The sequence below is a fragment of the Notolabrus celidotus genome, chromosome 6 (assembly GCF_009762535.1).
Source record: "Notolabrus celidotus isolate fNotCel1 chromosome 6, fNotCel1.pri, whole genome shotgun sequence".
Taxonomy (NCBI): domain Eukaryota; kingdom Metazoa; phylum Chordata; class Actinopteri; order Labriformes; family Labridae; genus Notolabrus; species Notolabrus celidotus.
The window spans coordinates 965969-984045 of NC_048277.1; the positions used below are offsets into that span (position 1 = coordinate 965969).

Genomic DNA, 18077 nt, shown 5'->3' on the forward strand with positions numbered 1-18077 from the left:
GCAGAAGCTCGTCTCGGTATCTCCGGCCTGCAAGCTCCCGTTGTGATAAAGATTGCTTTCATGAAGCTTCATCTACGCCGAGGCAAAATATTTTGCATGTTTTGTGTTCATTGTCTTTTTTTTTTTTTTATCACAACAGGCGGTCTTCCTCGAAACGATTCATAATTCACTACTTGATTCATTGTTGCTTTTCACATTTATTTTCTCATTAAAACTTCAAAAACACGAGTCCGCCTGCAAGATTTGTTCAGCATTAAACCAAAGACGACAGACTGAGACACAATTAGGGATGTAAATGTGCTGCGGTTTTTTTTGTCACATACAAACGAGAAACAAGTTCCACACGTTGGATGTCAACACTTGCAAAGTGCGACTCGTCAACGCTGTAATCATGTTCAGAAAGAAAAATCAGGCACCCTCGTATCTTAAAGAGCTCATAGTGCCCTATTACCCCTCTAGAACTCTACGCTCCCAACATGCAGGCTTGCTAGTTGTACCTAAAATCTCTAAAAGTAGTATGGGAGGTAGAACCTTCAGTTATCAGGCCCCTCTCCTTTGGAATCATCTACCAGTCAGGGTCCGGGAGGCAGACACCCTCTCCACTTTTAAGAGTAGACTTAAAACTTTCCTTTTTGATAAAGCTTATAGTTAAGCTGGATCAGGCTTGGACCAGCTTTTGTCATGCTGCTATAGGCCTAGACTGCCGGGGGAACTGGCACACTGACACACTGGGATCCTAGCTCACCTTCTTCCCCCCAACCCCTTCATCACTTACTTTAACTCTGCCTGTCCCATTAAAGTTACTAACCATAGACCTTTCTGGAGTCCCTGAGCTCCCTTGTCTCGTAGATTCTTCTGAGCTGCCGTAGACGTCCTTCTGCTGCGGACGATCTGGACTCCAGCGGCAACAGCTTCTACGACTCGTCTCATCACTATCACCTCTCTCTCTTACTCCCCTCTATCTGTCTTTCCAGACCCAACTCAGTCGAGGCAGATGGCTGACTAACATGAGTCTGGTTCTGCTGGAGGTTTCTGCCTGTTAAAAGGAAGTTTTTCCTCACCACTGTAACTAGCTAAATACTGCGATGTGCAATGCTCATGATGGATTAAGGTGGGGTCAGACTGAGTCTTACCCTGTCTTGGTGTTGGGTCTCTGTTCATAATTTGACATAGTGTGGTCTAGACCTCCTATGTTTGTAAAAGCGTCTTGAGATAACGTTTGTTGTGATTTGGCGCTATACAAATAAAGATTGATTGATTGATTGATTGAGAAAAACAGCGGCTGCATGACCCTGTTTTACCCGTAAAAGGCTTTTAAAAGGGAGGAAGATAACAGACAAAAAGAGGAGGACTCCAGAAGCTGTTATTCTCTTTCCTCCCTTTATTTCACTACCTCTATCTTCACTCCATACTTTCCTCACTTTTATCCCCCTCACCTTCTCTGTTTTATGCTTCCCACTCTTTATAAATCTCTCTCCTCTCTCCCTCTTTCTCTCTCGACTGTCCGCTTTTTTCTCGCCCTCTTCTCTATCTGGCTCTGCACACCCACACACTCAGACATAGATTGTTGGTTATGCTCGAAGAATAGCTCCTCATACTGGAGCCCGTGTTGTAAATCCTTTATAGGGAACGTTGAGGTATTTCTGAGGGGAGCGTGTATTATCTCTGAATTTGGCTCCTGTCTGCGCTCCTACCTGGGCGCCAAGCCAGCACTACAGTTTCACTGTTGTTCAGCCGTCGCTCTCTGCTTTGGAAGGATACAGTGAAGGAGGCCAGCCGGCAGAAGGGATTATAGCACAAACACACAGAGTGCACGACTGGAGAGGAGAGAAGAGGGGTTTCTCTTTAAATAAACATTCATCAGGGCTTGCTTGGTTGATGCAACAAAGGCGACTGAAGTCATGAGAGCTGGAAATTTGTGTTGCATCTGTTGACTCAAGATGGTGAAGTCAACCTCTAGAGGCTTTATTTTCAATAAATCCACACCTACTGACTGCTACTAAGCATCTCATCTCCTTTAGAGACATGTATAAGCAGTCTGAAAGGCAGTGAGAGCTCACAAAGTGAAACTTCTTCTAAGTGGATCAAATCAAACTGGATTGATCATTTACATAAGAGGACTGACTGAAGCATCAGTTGAAGTGAAACTGCTGAAAGTAGTTCAGACAGCGATGAGTTCCTCTCATACAAACTGTGTCTTTGAACTTTTCTGTGGTACAAACAAAGAGAAGAGAGCTGCTCTTTGTTTTCCTGCATGATCAACTATCTCATCATGGAGAACACTGGGAGTGCTGTGAAGGAAATAAAGGAGGAGCAGTTAAAAGAAGTCAGTGGATTTGGATGAGGAGAAATAAACCCAGTCGGGGGCCAAGACAGAGGAAAGGGTTCATTTCCTTCTCTCTCCTCTCCTCCTTCATCAACACGAGGGAGTGGGTAGGGGTGGAGCGTACAGCCTGACACGGGACTTCCACCAAAGGGTTCATTTCCTCCTCCTCCTCTCCTCATCCATGTTGTCTTTCTGGTCCTCTGAAAACCTCTGACCTGTTGACTCCAGGCCTGGCTCCTCTCATCATGACTTTGGTTTGTTGTTGTAGTTAAGTGAAATACGATCTGGTGATAACACAGAGTGTTTTATTCTGAAAATTAACAGGATGTTTTCATTTTATTTTGGTGAAACCTGACTTCCTGTCCCGCTCCATCTGCTCTGTTGAGATTGATGCGTCGTGCTCCGGCATCCAACAAAAATAGAAGTCTTGTGTATCTGATCTGGAGGACTCCGACCTGCCGGATCAGAGATGCAGCCGGAACGCAACAAAGTGGATCCGGAGGAAGTTAACACATTGACTAGAATAGAAACCTATCAGATCTGGTGCTGTGACAGATCAGAGACGGACCGGGCATGGATTTGGTTGAACTTGGTCGTGACCCAGCAGGCTTCTTACTCTGGCTCTGCTTTCCCTGTCCTCTTTCTTACATCTCTTTCTCTCTCTCTTCCTCATGGAAATGGGGAGTAGGGGGAGGTGGAGTGTGCGGCCTAGAGCCTGATTTACAAGACTTACAAGTATGTGGAGCTCATGTCCACGTTGACCACTGAGGCGTAGGGGAGACACAGAAGTATGAACAAGGAAAAACCTTGTAGTGATCTCCAGCATAGAAAGACTTCTCACCCTGACTCTACCTTTCTTTACCTCTTTTTAACTCCCCTCTTCAGACTTCTTTCCCCTTCACTTAGTCTTTTTCATTAGTGCACAACTACCTTGTGTTTATTTTAAAACCTCAGAGCATCAGATATGTTGGTTAAGATCATAGACTGTATAAAATATGGACGTAGTATCCGTGACGTCACCCATCTGTTCCTGATAGCTATTTTGAAGCCAATCGATGGCGGCAGCCATATTGGAAATGCAGAACTCAACCAGGCAGAGTGTGACGTAGTGTGAGCCTCTTAGCCGACAGCTATGTGTTCCTGACCGGGAGTCACGTCAGTCATGTCCTTATTTGGGCAAAAACTTGGAATCTTAATATCTTAGAAAAAAATTCACCCCCAGCACAGTGTGTGCTGATAGAGAGATTAGCTTCATAGGGCCAAGCCGTTTTTTGAACCAGGCTGTAAACATGTTTATTAATGCTGTAAAGATCGTCTTTTTCCCATTCATGTCTATGTGGTTTCTGGTGTTTCTGCAGCCAGCCTAAAGCGGATTCTCCATGTATTGCAGTTTATAACACTTCCGCATGGGCTTCATCATTTGAGACCGGAGGTTGCCGCTTGGTTAAGATGTGTTTTTCCTATTTCCATTAAAAATGGGTCCAAACTGCCAAAAGGCCCCGAGACAGGATCAGAACTGCTCAACCTCTGTTTCTGTTTGAGGTTGTGGTTATCCAATCCAGAACTACAAAACAATAGTCACCCAGAGCATCTGACTTTATATGATATTATTTAAACCCTGTTATTAGGCGACTGTCTTACTGATCTTCCTGCTGGGTAAGATGCTTGATTCTGAATGGTCCAAACACCTTGACAGCGGTAATTGACTTTCACTAAGATGAGCAGCACCAGAGACAAACTGATCACACGTCATGTCAAATCTATCCACAGAGAAGAGTTCAGACACATTTAGCTTTTGCTTGTTGACACCATAGACTGTAAGGTGAGGGGAAACCGTTAGCTTCAGTTAGCATCAACCATTTGATTTTTGCATTTAGTCATCAAAGACTTGTTGATAATCAGTTACTAAAGATTAGATCTATTAATATTACTTCAGATTATTATTTATTACCAGGGCTGCAGGTTGCAAGGAACCACTCTGTAAGTGAGTTTTAAATGTAGGCCTGATTCTTTTCTTTTTGAAACACAAAGAGTTGACTTGTATTGGGTGTAAAGAGTTACTAGCCCTTTGAGAAGAACACAGACCCATAAGCTGATGTGAGTTGGACCTTGACATTTAGCTGCCATACAACATAAATCCTTGACTTCAATGATGCATTTAAACACATCTTATTGCAACACATTCACAACAACTACAACAACTTAATGCTGGCAAAAGCCAAATTTTATTTTGCAGTGAGCCACAGCTGTTGATGCTTGGGCTTATTGTCTTTGTTCTTTGTTCTATTTATTTTTCTTGAAAGGTTTACAGAACCAAGAGATGATTCTGTTCCTCTTGGTTTCCTCTGTATGGACCTTCTCTCTGGTTCCTGCCTGCTGCTCCTGGGCATGCAGCTCAAGCTGGGTCAGCTCTCTGCCTGGTTCTGTTGTTTCCCTCTTGATGGGGATGTTGAGGCTGTATGGGGTCTCGTCTCCTGGCTTTGTGTCCGGCGCAAAACTCACAGATGGCTTGAGATAGTTCATGATCTCTGAAGATATGAGACTACAGGCTGACAAAGCAGCCTGAGCGTCCTCCATGAGGTCTTCTCTCTTCAGGCGGGTGTTCGGCAAAACATCTCTCAGTCTGGCTTTGATTGGCCGATGCAGTATCCTGCTAATTTTGACCTCTTCTTTCGGGTCTTTGAGGCGGTTGAGGTGTTTAAGAAAGATTCGGTTCTTCTCGTACTTCTTAGCCTCCTTTTGGAGCAACATGTGGATGTGCTCCACCATCTCATCATCAAAGTCCTGGCTCCTCTGGCTCCTCGGTGTGCAGAAGTTTGGGGGTTTAAAGAGCTTCAACAGGACTTGTTTGATAGTGGATTGCTCCACCACAGCTCTGTTAGTCTGCAGATTTTGTTCTGCAGTATCATCTGCAGTTTTCTCCTCCTCTTCAGGATCAACCACAAAGTCCTTTTCATCCCCAGACTCAATGTCCTGGATGGACTGAACAGGCTCAATAAGAGGTTTCTGGCTCCCCAGGATCTCCTCGTCAGATGTTTTTGGGACAGTGACCACAGCAGGGACTGAAAGGCTTGAAACGTCTTCCACAGGGGAATTGTTGAAGCTGTCGTAGCTCTGAGCCTCAGCTCTCTGCATACTGGAGTCTGTGATCTCAAGGATCTCCTCGTCAGATGTTTTTGGGAATGCTCTCTGGAAGACCTTCATGCGTCTTATCCAGGGTCCATACTGCTCCAACATTTCCTCCTTGATGTTTTCAGGAAGAAACTGGGAGAACAGCATGCCGTCTTCATCAAAGGGTATCTGTGGGGGAATCCACACATCTTCAGACTGGTCCTTGTAGATTTGAAGGACAGACTCAATGATTTGGTCCGGAATGAAGCTCAGGAGTGCCGGGTCTTTGTTCACCACTAGCTTCCTTATCCTGTGCGTTGTCCCAAACCTCTCCATGACGCTGCAGACGAGAAACGCGACAACTTTCCAAACCTCACAGGAAGGAGGAGGGAGGTCTTCGTCCACAGAGACACCAGTGTCTTTCCTCAGGGTCTCCAGAGTTGTTTCACTCAAGTGGAGACAGTGTGTCAGCAGTTGTTGTTGGTCTAGATGAGCACTACTGTATCTTTCCAGAGGGTGCAGCTTCAGTAGCAGCTGGACCAGCAGATCCTCAACCAGGTCAGTGCTGACAGTGACCACAGCAGGGACAGAAAGGCTGGAAACGTCTTCCACAGGGGAAGCGTTGAAGCTGTCGCCGGATTGAGCCTCAGCTCTCTGCATGTTGGAGTTCATCATCTCAACAAAGTGGATACCAGTGAAAGTTTGCAAGAAGCAAAAGTTCAAACACAATCGAACACAACGAGCAGACACGATCAAACAGTGACTTGCTTGTAGAGAGGGTTTGTGTGAAATGAGACATTTGAAATGTTCTCCTGAAACAGTGTTGGTACTGTGACATCATAAAGTTACATTATTATAGAATGTGATGATATCACAGTTGCATTGGCTAGTTCATATATTGCACTGCCTCTTTAAGGTTGCTTAGGGTTACATGGTTTTGAGTTGAAGTGAAGGTGTCACATGAGTTCGATGTGCTGTTGTCCTACGTTGATGAAGGGTCATTAAAGGCATCACGACTCACAGCAGAAGTTGACCCGTGGTCTTTCTTCCTCACAGCCCTCAAGTGTGATTTAATGAAGTTTCTAGTTAACCCTGTTGAAGTTGAACAGTTCTGAAGAGATACTTAAACAAGTTACAGCGTTACACTCATTTTATCATTCAACTTTTTCACAGTTTTAACCATCCTCCCGTTAATATAAGTTGGATCAATGCACATTCCTCTCTCCTTCCATCAGAGGAAAAAAATGAGGAAATGCTTTGTTGCCGTTACATGTCAGTAGACATCTCACATTACGTTGCTAGTAAACTTAAAACGTAGCCTAAACTATATTGTTTCTATTTATATTTGTTTACTTGTCAGGAGGCGGGTCGTTTGGGAATCCCCCCCCCCCCCCCCCCCCCCCGGCAATTCGCACCCTGCTGCTAACCATACATTATAGAGAGAGAGCGAGAGAGAGAGAGAGAGAGAGAGAGAGAGAGAGAGAGAGAGAGAGAGAGAGAGAGAGAGAGAGAGAGAGAGAGAGAGAGAGAGAGAGAGAGAGAGAGAGAGAGAGAGAGAGAGAGAGAGAGAGAGAGAGAGAGAGAGTGAGCAGCAGCAGCAGATGGGAAGAGGTGAAAAATAGAGAGAGAGTGAAAGAGAGAGAGAGAAACTGCAGCCAAGATAGAAACCTTGCCACACAGTGGGCCCTTAGGTGGGGCCAGTTGTCCTAACAAGCACCTGCAGAGCCAGAACAGACAGGTCAGTAATAGAGCTCGACAGGAAGACACCACAGGAGTCATCACAGTGTGAGAAATGAACTAAAAATAGAAGTTAAAGTATTCATGGACACACTTTCTATTCTGTTAAACTGAACAGATATGAAAACTGTGGAGTCTTATTCAGATGGTTCAGTTTATTACATAGAAAGAGAAAACCCTAAACTGCTCCCTCTGTAGTTCAGCAGTGTGTGAATGTGTGTGAATGAGATAAACACTGATAGTTCTTACTATAGCAGCCTCTACCATCAGAGAGTGAATGTGGTGTGAATGGGTGAATGTGACGAGGAGAGTAAAAGAGCTTTGAGTGCTCAGAAAGAAAAGAGATATAATACAATAATATTAATACATTTTATTTATATAGCACCTTTCAAAACACAGTTACAAAGTGCTTTACACCACGGGGACAAATACACAGGCAGATTAAAATAGAATTAAAAGCATGGAAAACATTAGGTGTAGGACCTGAACTGGTAAAAGTGTGTGGAAAAATACAGTGAGGTTGTGCTGAAATTACAGTGAAGAGAACAGTTGAGTCAATAAAACAGTAAAATTGGATTCAGAGTAAAATAAATTAAAAACAAATTAAAATCTAAACAAACATAAAATTAAAACAGGCAGTCAGCAAGTTTACTCTAAAGATGCCTTCCTATGAAAGTTCAGTTTGAGCCGGCCTCACTTCTTCAGGTAGGGCGTTCCATAGCTGCGGGGCCCTGACCGAAAGCGCCCTGTCATCTTTAGAGACGCGGCGAGCTGATGGAGCTGAGAGGAGAGATGTTCCTAAATATATATCATCAATATATATTGGTCTAAGAGGTCCCCAAAACATGTCTTTAAAGTTTATGCTCAAATAAACACTTTGAAATCAGATTTTGGTCTGCCTGAAAAACCCTCTTCTTCAGTCCTCCTCAGAACACTCTGTTTTCTCTCTGACCACGCCCCCTCAGGAAGTGGGTGTGGCCTCGGCTCTCCAGCACGTTGATCAAATGTTTACATGTTGGCTGAATATACACGACTGCTCACAGACCCGCGTTACTTCAACCCTCTGAATCTGATCCAGAATCTGATCCTGACGGAGAGGCGCCTGTAGCAGGACCTTTCTGAAGGATTGGTCACAGATTTAGTGTTTCTTGTTGTTTTATTTATCAGTATGTAGACGTGTGTCTTGGTACACAGCTACGAACATGTAGCTATGTGGCTATGCTAACTAGCGCTAGCACTTATCCATGATAAATAAAAATCATCCACTAGATCTTCAAATCTGCAGACGTGGGGAGTAAAACCGACCTCTGCCAGAAAGGCAGCAGGACCTTTTATGAAGGATTGGTCACAGATTTAGTGTTTCTTGTTGTTTTATTTGTCAGTATGTCGACGTGTCTTGGTACACAGCTACAGCTACAGCTATGAACATGTAGCTATGTGGCTATGCTAATTAGCGCTAGCATTTATCCATGACAAATAAAAATCATCCACTAGATCTTCAAAATTGCAGGCCTGGGGAGTAAAACCGACCTCTGCCAGAAAGGCAGCAGGACCTTTTCTGAAGGATTGGTCACAGATTCTGTGTTTCTTGTTGTTTTATTTATCAGTATGTCGACGTGTGTCTTGGTACACAGCTGCAGCTACGACATGTAGCTATGTAGTTATGCTAACTAGCGCTAGCACTTATCCATGATAAATAAAAATCATCCACTAGATCTTCAAATCTGCAGACGTGGGGAGTAAAACCGACCTTTGTGTTTATTAAGACAGCCTACAACTAGCATGCCTCCCTCCTAAGCTCCTTGTTAGCACACATGTGTGCAGGTAATGGAAAACGGAGGAGGGATTCAGTATCATTTTATACAGTCTATGGGCTGAACAAGCTCCGAGCTCTGACTCCGTGACAGACCGGATATTGTTGTGACGTAACAAAAACACTGAAGTCTGAAACGGCTCATTTCACACACATTTACAGAAAGGTGGAGAAATCAGAACAGGGGCAGAATGGATTTTTTTCATTCTCGGGGGGTTTGTAGACATGCCAGGGAAACAGATTTCAGGTAGAGAACCATTAAAAAGTCAATTTTGCATGATATGTCACCTTTAATAGATCTGTGATGTATGATGGGGTGAGTCTATGTAGAGCTTTGAAAGTGATGAGTAGAAGTTTAAAATCAATCCTGTACCTAACCGGTAGCCAGTGAAGGGATGTGAGAATGGGGCTGATATGGTCTTATCTCTTGGTGTTGGTTAATAGTCTGGCTGCAGAGTTTTGGATGAGCTGCAGGTGAGAAATGGATTTTTGACTGAGACCAGAAAACAGGGAATTGAAATAGTTCAGACGTGATGAAATGAAGGCATGAATTACTTTTTCAAGGTCTGAGTTATATATAGAAGTACAAGTCCGTTTACCAATGACACAGTTTGGTGGTCATTTTTCTGGAATGCTCTGTCCGATAACTCAAACTAACTTGAGATGAATGTTGGTGAAACTGCTCAAACATGCCTGAAACGCAACCTACCAGTGTTTGATGTATGGAGACTCTCTCTGTCATAGGCCTGTCATGACCCTAGCTTAGTCTTTGCAAACATATTAAACATCCCCCCCTGTCAACAAACATCAGAGTCAGCCTCACTGTTCTCCTGTGATACCTGTTCATGCTAATTCAATCAAGCACTTCTATTTAGAGGATTAAAACTGGCATGTTGACAAGCACTGAAACATCTTCCCCTTCCTCTGGAGGTCCCTGAGTAAGTGTATACTGTTTGTGTGTATATGTGTGTGTGATTTAGGTGTGGCAGTGTGGCGGCAGCGTGGAGGTCTTGCCCTGCTCAAGGATTGCACACATTGAGCGTGCTCACAAACCCTACACGGAGAACCTGACCGCCCACGTACGTCGTAACGCTCTGAGGGTGGCCGAGGTCTGGATGGATCAGTACAAGAGTCACGTCTACATGGCCTGGAATGTTCCACTACAGGTAAACAGAAGTGACACGTGTGTGTGTGTGTGTGTGTGTGTGTGTGTGTGTGTGTGTGTGTGTGTGTGTGTGTGTGTGTGTGTGTGTGTGTGTGTGTGTGTGTGTGTGTGTGTGTGTGTGTGTCCTCTTTGTGTGGGAGGTTGTGTGAAATCATAATTGCAAACATGTTTATTTTTGCTCTGAAAACCACGAATCTCCTAGCAACCATGACTGGTGTCTAACACGGGAGATAATTGTCTGTGAAAAACACGGTTTGACGACATCTGTGGAATAAAGTCATTTACATTTTAATTAAGTGGATTCATTTTAAAATCGGGCCACTGACTCAGACTGAGTGTGTTATTTGGAGGTTCTTTAAAATCCTCATGACCCTGCTCTGAGGCAGGCTGAAGGGTTCACACTCTTAATTGTTATTGTAGATTCCTTCATTTTTTAGGTGTGTTCTAACTAATCATTTTATTAAAAAATTAAATCAATGTTTTTTTTTCTTTTGAAGTCTTTTGATCATGAGAAGAAGAAGTTCACTTTGACGCTGCTCAGTACATGGAGGCTGAGTCAGAGATGATTTTACATAAAGTGACTCATAAAGCTCATTTTCAATATCGCCCAGAACTAGGTTGAAAAAGAATCTGATTTTATAAAACTGGATTTAGTTTCTTCACCACAAAGGTGTGTGTGGTGAAGGGGGAGCTGAGTCACGAGGCAAAGCTTTCAGGTCCTGAAAGAAAGAACAAGATCTCAGATACAAGTGGCTGAAATGAGCGAGCGTTCTCTGAAGGGGGTCTGGGCTCAGCCTTAGAGAGAGGGTCAGGAGCTCAGACATCCGGAGGGAGCTCGGAGTAGAGCCGCTGCTCCTTCACGACGAAAGGAGTCAGCTGAGGTGGTTCGGGCATCTGATAAGGATGCCTCCTGGCCGCCTCCCTCTGGAGACAAAGACTTCGGGGTGGACCCAGAACTCGGTGGAGGGACTACATATCCCATCTGGCTTGGGAACGCCTCCGGATTCCCAAGGATGAGCCGGAGGACGTTGCTGGGGAGAGGGATGTCTGGTTGCACAGACTGCTGCCTCTGCGACCCGATTTAGTTTCTATGAAATATCATTCGTCCCTAAATTTAAATGTGAATCCACATACTCATGTTCTTTTCAGTTTTTCTGGTTTAAAATATTGAATCCATTGTCTTTAGAGTCTGAAACAAAAGAGAATCCTGATCAGTTGTTGATTCATTTTCAGGTAACATTAGTCAGCACTGATCTCCCGTCCCTCACCCTGAAATACATCTGTTCTCTTGTTAATTTGCATGAATTACTGCCTCTTCATCCCCTTTTCATTCCATGTCATCCGCCTATAATGCTGAGTATTCCTTATTTCAGACCTCTCTCTGCTGATAGACTTTCACACCCTCATTCTGTCATTAGTCAAAACACTTCTTAGTTTGTTGTCAGTTGAAGTCAATTCGAGTCAAGGTTGAGTTATATAGCATATTTAAATCAGCTGAATCAAGCTTCAAACACAATACCAGTAAAATATGAGTAGAGAAAAATAATAAGATAAGATATTACTTTATTGATCCCCCGGGGGGGGGAATTCAGTTGTTACAGCAACCCAGACACAAGTACAATCAAGACAGAAGTTTCAATAAGTAAAAATAAAATAAAATAAAATAAAATAAAATAAATTGAAAATAAGTAGGGGTAGGGGGTTGTCAGTGGTCAGCGTGGTGCAGTCTGTGGCCTCCATTACTGTTTAACAGTCTGATGGCGGTGGGCACAAAGGAGCCACAGCTCATCATGGAGAGGGTGAGAGGGGGGTTGATAGGGGGGTGAGAGGGGTTGAGAGGGTGAGGGGGGTTGATAGGGGGGTGAGAGGGGTTGAGAGGGTGAGAGAGGTTGAGAGGGTGAGAGAGGTTGAGAGGGTGAGAGGGGTTGAGAGGGTGAGAGGGGGGTTGATAGGGGGGTAAGAGAGGTTGAGAGGGTGAGAGGGGTTGAGAGGGTGAGAGGGGTTGAGGGGGTGAGAGAGGTTGAGAGGGTGAGAGGGGTTGTCCAGGATGGCTCACAGTTTGTCCATCAACCTCCTCTCAGCCACTGACTCCAGACTGTCCAGTTCTAGGCCAACCACAGAGCGGGCCTTCTTTACCAGCTTGTTGAGCTTGCTGAACTCACCCGTCTTGATACTTCCACCCCAGCACGCCACAGCAAAGAAGAGAGCACTGGCCACCACAGACTGATAGAAGGTCTTCAGAAGCCTGCTGCAGACACTGAAGGACCTGAGTCTCCTCAGGAAGAACAGTCTGCTCTGTCCCTTCCTGTAGATGGCATCAGTGTTGGTGGACCAGTCCAGTTTATTGTTTATTTGGACCCCAAGGTACTTGTATAAGTCCACCCTCTCCACTTCCTCCCCCTGGATGAGGACTGGGGCTGGGGGCCTCCTGTTCCTCCGGTAGTTCACCACCAGCTCCTTAGTCTTGCTGATGTTGAGCTTCAGGTGATTGCTGTCGCACCACGCAATGAAGCTTTCTATCAGTCCTCTGTACTCCTCCTCGTCATCTTCACTGATGCATCCAACGATGGAGGAAAACTTCTGGAGGTGGCAGGAACCGGAGTTGAAGCGGAAGTCGTAGGTGTAGAGGGTGAAGAGGAATGGCGCCAGAACAGTCCCCTGGGGGGCGCCGGTGCTGCTCGTGACCACCTCAGAGGTACAGCCATTCACTCTGACGTACTGCGGCCGTCCAGTGAGGTAGTTCACGATCCAGTCTGTGGTGTCCGGGTGAAGCTGCATAATAATGGAAACAGAATGAGTGAAAAATGTCAGGATGTCAAGCTCAACTGAGAGCTGGATCTGAAGCAATGATTTCAAAGGTAGACCACAGGAGCACCCACTGCTAACGCTCGTGTCATTCTTAAACTGAGGTGCTCCAGATTCTGCAGATCTCTTATTCCTCTTGGTTTCCTGTGATGCACTTGTTGCCCTTTTTGCGTTTCCCAAGACATTTTGCAATTGAAATGTGTTTGCATTTATTTTCCTTTTAGAACTCAGGAATCGATATCGGGGACATTTCCAAGAGAAAGGCTCTGAGGTCCCGACTCCAGTGCAGACCATTCAGCTGGTTCCTCACCAACATCTACCCGGAGCTGCGATCATACAGCGACACAGTTGCTTATGGAGTGGTGAGTTCACCTTTCCCTCACCTCTGAGACTTGTTGAACATCAACCTGTAACCCTGCTTTGTCTCAGTGCAACGTCACTCTTCAAACACAGCTCTTGGTATCAGAGCATAAAGGTGCCCATAAGAACAAGTATGTAAAGTGGAGACAGTTTAAGAAGCGCTAAAGCACACTTTAAACTCCAACCCTCCGAGTGCTGTGCAGACAACACACTGTACCAAGTATTCAGGAGTATTTGAATTAAGATGAAAATGGAGACACTGCTTCAGCTTCATCAACAATTCATTAGCTTTTGTTGTGGCAACAAATCAGCAAGGATTTTTTAAAAAGTGTTTCATGTGTCTCTGAGCCCGTCACATTTCAGCCAGAGGCAACAGACGGTTCACTGGCAGCTCAACAGGTTTTACATGCTGTGATTAACCCTTAAACTCCTACGTGGACATTTTGTTTGATTGTTCTTTAAGCTTCTATCTGGAGATGTGGGAGCAGCAGAGCACAACGTGGACTTCTTAACCGGTTGTTGAAACTGAGAACGACTATGTTTGCAGGACGTGAATATCCCAGTTTTGTTTGTTTGTGGTTTTTGTTTGGGGGTTTTGCCTTTAATGGATAGGACAGCTGAAGAGAGACGGGGAAGGTCGGGAGTAGAGGGCGGGGGGAGACATGCAGGAAATGGTAGAGGACGGGAGTCGGAACCCACCACCGCTACGATAAGGACTATAGCCTCTGTAATCAATCAATCAATCTTTATTCGTATAGCTCCAAATCACAACAAACGTTATCTCAAGACTCTTTTACAAACAGAGCAGGTCTAGACCACTCTATGTCAAATTATGAACAGAGACCTAACACCAAGACAGGATAAGACTCAGTCTGACCCCACCTTAATCCACCATGAGTATTGCACCTCGCAGTATTTAGCTAGTTACAGCGGAGAGGACAAACTTCCTTTAACAGGCAGAAACCTTGACCAGAACCAGACTCATGTTAGACAGACATCTGCCTCGACCCAGTTTTGTCTGGAAAGAGGGATAGAGGAGAATAAGAGAGAGAGGGAGTGGTGATAGTGATGAGACGAGTAGTAGTAGCTGTTGCCGCTGGAGTCCAGCACGTCCGTATCAGCTGGAGTCTGGAACGTCCACAGCAGGAGGACGTCTACGGCAGCTCAGAGGAATCTACGAGACAAGGGAGCTCAGGGACTCCAGAAAGGTCTATGGTTAGTAACTTTAATGGGACAGGAAGAGTTAAAGTAAGTGATGGGGGGTTGGGGGGAAGGGGGTGAGATGGATCTCACTGTGCCAGTGTGTCACTTCCCCCTGCAGTCTAAGCCTAAAGCAGCATAACTAACAGCTGGTCCAAGCCTGATCCAGCTCTAACTATAAGCTTTATCAAAAAGGAAAGTTTGAAGCCTACTCTTAAAAGTAGAGAGGGTGTCTGCCTCCTGGACCTTGACTGGTAGATGATTCCAAAGGAGAGGGGCCTGATAACTGAAGGTTCTAGTCAGTACTTGAGCTGCAGGTATGCTTCCTTGTCCAATGCGGTGGCAGTGACTGGCTGACCGGTCAGAACTGAGGACATGTATGATATACTGTATACTATTCTCTAGGTGCTGCTGGACATGATGTGGATACAACAAATCTGCTGCATGATGTTAGCATTAAATAGTGCTAAGCCTGCAATAAACCACAGGGATCTATCACAGGCACCTGCACCGATGAGATGCAGTAATCACAAACCAGGACTCAAGTGTTTATCATGTGTACAGGGATGTGAATAACCAGGGAGGGGATCTGCAGTCAGGGAACATAATGTTACTTCATCAATCAATCAATGAGAGCGATCACTTTCTCATTACTCATAGTGGATTAGGATTAAAAATATCATTCTTGTGACTAAACTTTTCCATTTGGACGTAACTTCTCCAAACATTTGAAGCTGCACAAACTTAAACTTTTCCATTAACCTCAGAACACACTGCAAGAGCTCTCTTTAATTCACAGGAACGACGCAGTATTGGAAGGGTGAACCTTTTTATACCACTTCATTTCTGCATGGTTACTCTTCTCTTCAGCTATCGGCTGGGGGAAGATTTTACATAATTGAAAAATGACAGTAATCTGTTGAAAGCTGCACAGAATTATCCCGATGCTGACTGCTCCTGCTGATAGAGGAAGAAAAATGAGTGCTCCTCGACAGTCCAAGAACTAGCAATTATTAATTTCCGTTTTGATTGTGATTGTTAATTGCAGTCTCAATGCAACCTTTAGTTAGTATAACTACGGTGCAGAGGATCTGTATAGTGCAGTTCTAACCTGTGTTCTGCAGGGAATACAGTCTGAAATCAATTATGATTCAGAAGCTATTTCCTTTAGGTTGAAAAGGTCATGTGCTTTCAGCTTTATTGACTTCAAGGCTGCCACTGCAGAAAGACTGAGTTCTGAATTGAGAAGAGGAGTAAAGGCTGGCTCCACTCAAACATCAGCTACAGCTACAGCTCTCTGAAACAGTCTCTGTGACACCTCTTGTGTTTGTTGTTCGATAAATACTTCAATCACTGTGGAGTTATTTGTTGACACGACTGAGCATGTGCGGGGACTCTGCTTTTCGGAGTGTGAGATGAAAGTGTCGCCACAGTGTCATCTGAGAGATGTAGATATGAAGTTTACATATTTGACAAAAACAAAGTCTCACAGGAAATCGCAGTTTGAGAAAACACAACAAGTGTTCTGGTGTGATGCCATCTGTGGATGCTGTTTATTCACTTATCTCTTATTTAACTTGAAACACAAGCTGGAGGATTTGCACTGCTCACACACTGTGAATACTGAACGATGGGGGAATGTTTTACTGATACTATACTTGTTGGACCAATAAAAAATTAGGCACATCGTAAAAGTGCCCTAAACTTGAACCAAACAGCAGTTTTCCCATTGCTGCCTCATCTCCCACACCAAGGAAGAAGCCTTATGTTTAGCTGATTTAGAAATACTTGGAGACTTTCAACACAGTCTTAAAGAAGATCCCCAAAGATGATTAAAAAACAGCCAACACACATTAATTAATCAGATCAATGGGTCCAAAAACTGTTTATATCATTTGTTTAAAACAAGCCTTGTTTATGCCTGACTTCCTGTTTAGTTCCAACATCAGCTGTAGTGTTTTCCTAATACTAGGTTACTACAGATGTTTTACACACTAACACATGTATATTTGGTCCCTTTGCAAGTAAACTAATACCATTGAATCAATTTCTGTTTGTGAACCTGCAAACTGTAGACAGTTATTAAACACCTGCACTTCCTTTTTGGTGCTATAGAGCACATTTTTACCTGCTAGCATTCTAAACTACAGGGAATGTTGCACTCACACCAGACATGAACGATCGCGCTATTCCCTCATTACAGACGCAAATACAGACGAAAGAATGCTTTGTGTTTACTCACTCTATTTGCGCAAAAAAGTTGCGTGTACATGAGTGCTCAAGATGTGAATATTCATGAGAGGGAGGGGGGTACCCCACGCCAAACTAGTCTGTTGTTAACAAGGTTAAGCTTGTGTACATTGAATGAGGAAGCTGATTATGCTAATAAGCAGGGCGGAGCTAACTCCCTACTAAAACCCATAGCTGGATTCAAGTGACATACAAAGTTTTTCACCACTCAGCAGATAATCCTCCTCCCTCTCTGTCCTCACAGTGAACTCCTGTTTATTCCTGATCCCATAAAAACAGGTAGAGTCACAGAGTTCAGGGAAGCTGCTCAGAGATAGAATCAAAGTGTCCCATATATTCCAGATGAATGAACCTCCACTGGTCCAGACGTCACATTTCACGTCCCCAGGTGATCTGCACGCTGATTGGCTATTGCGCCGCATTGGATTGGCTGGAGCTCAGATGTTTGAACGCGTCGCCAGACCACTACTCGCATCTATTTAGGTCTCTACATTGACTTTACATGTAATTCATTTGAATGATTTTATTCAAGTTTGGTGTGAACACCCCATAAGAGTGTTAAAGGTGACATATCATGCAAAATCGACTTTTTAATGGTTCTCTACCTGAAATATGTTTCCCTGGCATGTCTACAAACCCCCTGAGAATGAAAAAAATCCATTCTGCCCCTTTTCTGATTTCTCCACCTTTCTGTAAATGTGTGTGAAACCAGCCGTTTCAGACTTCAGTGTTTTTGTTACGTAACAACAATATCCGGTCTGTCACGGAGTCAGAGCTCGGAGCTTGTTCAGCCCATAGACTGTATAAAATAATACTGAATCCCTCCTCCGTTTTTCATTACCTGCACAAATGTGTGCTAACAAGGAGCTTAGGAGGGAGGCATGCTAGTTGTAGGCTGTCTTAATAAACACAAAGGTCGGTTTTACTCCCCACGTCTGCAGATTTGAAGATCTAGTGGATGATTTTTATTTGTCATGGATAAGTGCTAGCGCTAATTGGCATAGCCACATAGCTACATGTTCATAGCTGTAGCTGTAGCTGTAGCTGTAGCTGTGTACCAAGACACACGTCGACATACTGACAAATAAAACAACAAGAAACACTAAATCTGTGACCAATCCTTCATAAAAGGTCCTGCTGCCTTTCTGGCAGAGGTCGGTTTTACTCCCCACGTCTGCAGATTTGAAGATCTAGTGGATGATTTTTATTTATCATGGATAAGTGCTAGCGCTAGTTAGCATAGCCACATAGCTACATGTTCGTAGCTGTGTACCAAGACACACGTCGACATACTGACAAATAAAACAACA

The 18077-nt window shown here is 44.2% G+C and overlaps 1 protein-coding gene across 1 annotated transcript in view; it reads left to right on the forward strand.

Moving 5' to 3' along the window:
* Positions 1 to 18077, forward strand: part of galnt18a (UDP-N-acetyl-alpha-D-galactosamine:polypeptide N-acetylgalactosaminyltransferase 18a) — a 332261-nt gene that overhangs the window by 255002 nt on the left and 59182 nt on the right. Inside the window, exons 7-8 of the mRNA XM_034686506.1 lie at positions 9968 to 10153; positions 13182 to 13319. Of these exons, the coding sequence (XP_034542397.1) occupies positions 9968 to 10153; positions 13182 to 13319 (324 nt within the window). The remainder of the gene's footprint in view (positions 1 to 9967; positions 10154 to 13181; positions 13320 to 18077) is intronic.